The 7023-nt window shown below is 37.0% G+C and overlaps 1 protein-coding gene across 1 annotated transcript; it reads left to right on the top strand.

The window, feature by feature from the left end:
- The first annotated feature begins 5856 nt into the window (after positions 1-5856).
- Positions 5857-6723, top strand: LOC149564338 (stress-response A/B barrel domain-containing protein UP3-like). The gene has a single exon (XM_089827400.1). It carries the CDS (start codon positions 5991-5993, stop codon positions 6627-6629), a length of 639 nt encoding a protein of 212 aa, XP_089683526.1. The 5' UTR covers positions 5857-5990; the 3' UTR covers positions 6630-6723.
- Positions 6724-7023: the final 300 nt, after the last annotated feature.

Genomic DNA, 7023 nt, shown 5'->3' with positions numbered 1-7023 from the left:
AGGAATAAGCTTAATAAGAACCCATCTGGGGGTCGAGAGGGCAACAACCTCATCTAGGTTAGCCTCAGAGCTCCAAGCCAGAGCTCAAAATGTGGAGTTGTTGATAGTCCAATATTCTTTCTTGAGCACAACAAGCTGAGATTCATTATTGTTAAAGAGAACAACAAAACAAACCTTTATGTATTTTCCTACAAAAGGAGATTTGATAGCCAAGTTTCAAATTACAATAATTGTGAAACCAATCATCTAAAAATTTCCTGGCAAGAACCTTGTCAATTTCAATCGCAGAGAAGAAAATGGCAGTGTTCCTTAACCTTTCATTTTCCTTAATTATCTCAATTAACATTTCGAGGTTAGGAGTAACATGAAATGCAGAAGGATCCCTGGAATGCTTACCATTAGCTAGGTTTTCATTGTGTGAGGGTGTGGTGAAGCGAGCACCAGAAATAATCACAAGAGCCAAGCTTGCAACTGCCTCGAGAAAGGATCTCAGCTTACCACCAATGTTAACATTAGCTTTCGTAGCATTGTTACCAGTATTAAGCACAACATTAGACTTGGGCGTAGACAAATTATTGGTTAGTGGTACAGAGCCAACCAAAAAATAAAAAGGCATATTGATTTTAGGGTTAGGGGGAGAGGACAAATCACACCTGTTGCAGTCCTTTTGTTAGGATTAAACCATGAATAGAAATAAAAACTACATGCAAATATAACCATTAACAGAAAATAATAGATCACACAAAAATGAACACAAGGCACCAAGATTTAACGTGGTTCACTCAATCCCTAGGCTACGTCCACCAAACAGCAAGTCCAATCTTATTACAATCCAGTGATTACAACTTGATTACAATTCTTAATCCCTTACATCTCAATACCGCTGCAAGAACCAATTTCGTATCACGTCATAATGAAAAATACCTAACCCTAAACCCCTTTATACAAGTATTTTATGTCATTTTAGGGTTATAATTAATAATTACATGTCGGCCCAAAATCTTGATAAAATAGGGCCGAATTTTTTATATGTATCTTCTCTAGCTTTAACTGTCCATCTTCCAAAACTGACCGAATGAAATGGTATCGCAACTGTATGTGTTTGGTCTTAGAATGCAGAGCTGAATTCTTGGCAAGATGAATGCCACTCTAACTATCTATGAACAAATAATTATCCTTCTGAGGATGTCCCAATTCTTCTAAGAAGAACTGAAGCCATATCATCTCCTTGGCTGCCTCTATAGCAACAACATACTCTGCCTCTATAGTGGATAGAGCATTAATTTTCTGTAACCTAGAAACCTAGCTCATGGCCGCCCCACCAATAGTAAAGACATAACCTATAGTACTCCGCTTGGTATCAATATCCCCTACCAAATCTGAGTCAACATAGCCCTGTAAATCAGTAGTAGAGCCCCCAAAGTGTAAACACTTATTGGATGTGCCTCTTAGATATCTAAGAATCCATTTGACTGCATTCCAATGCTCAATGCCTGGATGACTCATATACTTGCTAACGACTCCCACTGCATGTGCAATATCTGGTCTAGTGCATACCATAGCACACATCAAGCTTCCTACAGCTGAAGCATAGGGTACCTTGGACATCTTATCCTCCTCTTCCTGTGTCTTAGGACACATCTCCTTAGTCAATTTCAAATGACCAAGTAAATGTGTGCTGACAGCTTTAGCATTCTCCATAGAGAAATGTTGCAACACCTTCTCAACATAATCAGCCTGAGATAGCGTCAATGTTCTATTTTTCCTATCTCTAGAAATCTTCATACCAAGGATTTGTTTTTCTACCCCCAAATTCTTCATAGTCAATGCATGTGCTAACTAGTGTTTTAGCCCCTTAATATGATCCATGTTAGACCCAACTACAAGCATATCATCAACATATAAACATAAAATAATGTAGCTATCATCATCCAACTCTTAAAATAAACACAATAATTTGAATGACACCTATTATATCCATGCTCATGCATAAAACTGTCAAATTTTAAATACCATTGTCGATGTGCTTGCTTCAAGCCATATAAACTTTTCTTCAATTTGCACACTAAGTTCTCTTTACCTTTGACCTTAAAATCCCATGGCTAAGCCATATATATTTCTTCATCCAAATCACCATGAAGAAAGGTTGTTTTAACATCAAGTTGCTCTAAATGCAAATCTTCAGTAGCCACAAGACTTAAAATAGTATGGATAGAAGTCATTTTAACAACAAGAGAAAATATCTCATCAAAATCAATTCCCTTTTTCTGTGCAAATCCTTTTACAACTAACCTGGCTTTAAATTTTTTCTTAACTCCTTCCTCTTCTTTCAACCTGTAAACCCACTTGTTATGTAAAGCCTTTTTACTTGCAGGCAATTTGCATAAATCTCATGTCTTATTCTTTAGCAAAGAGTCCATTTCATCTTTCATTGCTGACTCCCATTGAATCTTAGTATCCACATGCACAGCTTCATCATAACTTTTAGGTTCACCAGCATCAGTAAGTAAAATAGAATACAAAGAGGAAGAAAATATTTGTGGAGGTCTAATTTGCCTTGTTGACCGTCTAACATTCACCGGTGTGTGTGGTATTTGTTGTTGCGGTTGTTGCACATCATGAGGAATGGTTGGAACATCAACTTTTGGAGTATCATCCAACACTACATAATCATCTTCTTTCTTCTCATGTTGCTGCAACGGATCTTTGTACAACACTTTCTCATTGAATATGGCATCCCTACTTTTTACAATTTTCTGATTTTCAAAATTTCAAAGCCTATAACCAAATTCATTAATGCCATATCCAACAAATACACATTTCTTTGACTTAACTTCTAGCTTAGTTCTATTTTTAGAATCTATGTGAGCAAATGCTTCACAACCAAAAGTTTTGAGAAAAGAATAACTCACCTTCTTACTAGTCCATGCCTCCTCTAGAATACCACAGCCCAAAGGAGTAGAGGGACATCTATTAATCAAATATACAGTAGTATTGATAGCCTCCGCCCACATGTATAAGGGCAACCCAACATGCAACCTCATGCTCCTTGCGCTCTCCATTATAGTCCTGTCCATGCATTCAGCCACTCCATTTTCCTATGGAGTCCTTGGAACAGTTTGTTGTCTATGAATACCATTAGTGGAGCAATAATCTTCAAATTCATGACTGCAATACTCACCACCATTATCAGATCTAAGACATTTTAATTTCTTACCAGTCTCATTTTCAACCAAGCATTTCCATTTCTTAAAAGTTTGAAATACATCATATTTCTGTCTAAGGAAATAAACCCATACTTTTCTAGTTGCGTTATCAATAAATGTAACATAATAATGAAAGCCACCAAGGGAAGATACCTGAGCCGGTCCCCATTCATTTGTATGCACAAGCTCTAATTTCTCCTTTTTGTTTTCCTTCCCAGTCTTTGCAAAACTCACTCTCTTTTGTTTTTCATGCACACAACTTTCATAAAAATCCATATTAACACATTTCAGACCTGGTAAAATTTTCTTTGAATGAAGTACTTTCATACCTTTCTCACTCATGTGCCCAAGTCTGTTGTGCCACAGCGCTGTATCAGAATCTACAACAGCTATTTGTTCTTCCTGCTCAACTACAACAATTGTTCTTGAACATTCATTTTTCTCTGAAACAATCAAAGTAGAAGGAACAATATGACCTGTACAAAGATATAAGGTGTCTACTTTCACACATTGTGCTACTATAAGGGAACCTTTTGAAACCTTCCAATTTTTATCATTAAAAGTAACTACACAACCCTCATCACCAAGTTACCCTACTGAAATTAAATTCCTACTCAGCCTTGGAACATGTCTTACCTCATGTAGTAGCCAATGATTCTCATTCTGTAACTTAATCTTAATTTTACCCTTTCCAACAATCTGACAGGGTTCATTATCCCCCAAATAAACAAGCGCAAAATCCCCTTGGACATAATCAATGAAATAACCTCTATGAGGTGTAGCATGAAATGAAGCACCAAAATCTAATACCCATGAATCATCAACACTTTCTAAAGACAGAAGCAAAGCATCCTCTTTAGATTTGTTACTTACCACATTTGCCTCCTTGTCTCCATTTGATTTATCTCCTTCATGTTTCTTTTGATTCCAACAATCTTTCTTTTTGTGCCCTAGTTTCCCACAGTACCAGCAATCATTCGATCCTCTCGATTGAGACTTCTTCCCCCTTGCTTTCCTCTTGATTTCCCACGATTTCTAGAATTACTTCCTCTCACAGTTGTTCTGCCCCTGCTTTGTGCATTCAAAGCACTTCTTGATGTAGATCCACCTAAGGTTTTCCTACGAGTTTCCTCACTTAAAATAACACTGATCACATCATCATATTTTAGGGTAGTGGATCCAGGAACAGAATTACTCACAGTCATTACCAAGCCATTCTAGCTTTCAAGCAAAGAACACAAAATCAAGAGAGCCCTAATTTCTTCTTCAAAATTGATACCCACAGAAGATAACTGACTAGTAATAGTATTAAACTCTTTTAAATGATCTGCAACAGATCCACCTTCTGCCATTTTCATATTAAATAAACGCTTCATGAGAAATACCTTGTTTGAAGCGGAGGGCTTTTCATACAGTGTCGCTAGGGCTTTCATCAATTCTTTTGTCGTCTTTGCTTTGTTACTATTAAATGCCACCGATGGTGCTAGGCATAATTGAATGCTTCCAAGTGCCTTTCTGTCCAAAAGATCCCTTTCATCATTTGACATAGTTCCCTGATTCTTGGCTTTGCCTTCCAACGGCTTCCATAAATCCTTCTGATACAGATAGTCTTCAATTTGCATCTTCCATAACTGGAAGTTCTGCCCATTAAACCTATCAACCCTCAGCTTACCCTCATCTTCCATTGCTCCCACTCAACCGTGAAACTTTCCTGCAGAGGATAACTGAAAAACAACTAGGCTCTGATACCACTTGTTAGGATTAAACCACAGACAGAAATAAAACTACATGCAAATATAACCAATAACAGAAAATAATAGATCACACAGACACAAGACACCAACATTTAACGTGGTTCACCCAATCCCTGGGCTATGTCCACCAAACAGCAAGTTCGATCTTATTACAATCTAATGATTACAACCTGATTACAATCTGTAATCCCTTACAGCTCAATATCGCCGCAAGAACTAATTTCGCATCACATCATAATGAAAAATACCTAACCCTAAACCCCTTTATACAAGTATTTTATGTTGTTTTAGGGTTATAATTAATAATTACATGTTAGTCCAAAATATCGATAAAATAGGGCCTAAATTTTTTTTCAAAAAATTATGGAGTATGTACAGTACTTTCCTGATCAGTCACTACAATCTAACACCTTGTTCACTAGGTCATCGTTGATGAGACCTTCATTGCTTGCCACCTTAATAATTAAAAATAAAATATTCATTAGCTTTATTTTTAATTAATTAATTTTATTTTTAAAAATAATTAAAAATTACAATAAATAGACCATTACCTACACATTATTTGTATGTCTTTTGAGTTTCTTTGTTTTAATTCATATCTTCTTTGTCCAAATACTTGTCCTACACCACATTTATGCCTCGATAATATACTAATTTCTAAATTCATTTTCAATCATTTATATTATTTTATAGTCAATTATGTAGACACTGTCCACACATAAATGGATTTTTGAAAATCTAAAAGATATTTAATAAAAAAATAATATAAACATATGATCTCCATGGTCTAGACTATTATATTATAAATTAAAGGGAAAAAAAAATTCTGTTTTGTTTTTTAAAAAAGGGCTCTTTTATCTCTAATACATTCTGTATGCGTGTAACCTACCCTTCGAAAAAGCTATCTAATTCTAACTTTTTACCCTTCTGAGACGCAGCTACCAATCAACCAAAAGGTAACATCTCATCCCTTAAAGCCGCGAGGTCTAGGGTTCAATTCCCTGAAGTGGGATTCTGAATTCAGGCGAAAATGGCGAGCGAGCAGAAAGTGGTGGAGCACGTAGTATTATTCAAGGCAAAAGAAGGCGCAGCGCAGGAGGAGATCGACGCGTGGATGTCTGCCCTAAATGCGCTCGATTCTCTGGATTGCGTAGAATACCTACGCGCAGGTCCTGCCGTGGCAAAAAATTCATCCAACAAATACACGCACGCTCTGTACGGGCGCTACAGAAGCCGCGAAGCTTTGGCTGAATACGCAGTCCATCCCCGCCACGTGGCCGCTGTGCAGGGGTACCTTGTCGTTGAAGAATTACTCGCTCTGGACTGGGAGGCGCCGGAGGATCGGTCGTGGTTCGAATCCTGCCGCGCTCTTCGCATCGAGCTTCTCAAACCCCGGGCAGGTCTGGAGCAAGCTGAACGCGCAGAGCTTTATGAGTTGCTGAGCGGCTACAAGAAAATTTTCCCTAGGGTTTTATCGGCTAGTTTTGGGGAGAATATTTCTCCTGGGCGAGCCAAGGGTTTCCTCTGGGGTTTTGTCTGTGCGTTTGGGGTTTTTGACAATCTCCAGGAGCTCGGTAATAATGAGGAGCATGTGAGATTGCATGAGGACAAGGTTATACCCAAGGTACAAGAAACCCTAATTATGGAATGTCGTATTGGAGTTCCTTGAAATTTCACACCTAGCTGTTCCTAAATGTTATTCTTGTAAAGAGAATAGTTCGACTGGTTATTATTATTTGTCTGATAGTGATGCTTTTTAAGAATCTTTGAACTGGGTATCTGGTAGCCATGGCTTTTAAAGTCTCCACTCGAGAGGTTTTCCTTTCAAAAAAAATGAAATAACGAACAAACTAACATCCAAATCAGAATTTTTTACACAGAAAATACCTTTTATCTTAAAAAATGGTTCACGAGCATAAAAGGAAATGATTTAAAAACAAAATTTGGACAAAGAAATTTATCTATTTTCTTCACGATTCATGAAAATTTCTTCAATTAACTTTTTGAAAAAAAATTGGGAACTTCAAAAATTCATAAGAAATTTACTTTATAAATTTATCTAT

This window comes from Cupressus sempervirens, chromosome 4 (genome assembly GCF_028749045.1).
Source record: "Cupressus sempervirens isolate cs-2001-9-10 chromosome 4, ASM2874904v1, whole genome shotgun sequence".
Taxonomy (NCBI): domain Eukaryota; kingdom Viridiplantae; phylum Streptophyta; class Pinopsida; order Cupressales; family Cupressaceae; genus Cupressus; species Cupressus sempervirens.
This window is presented reverse-complemented; position numbering and strand designations above follow the sequence as displayed.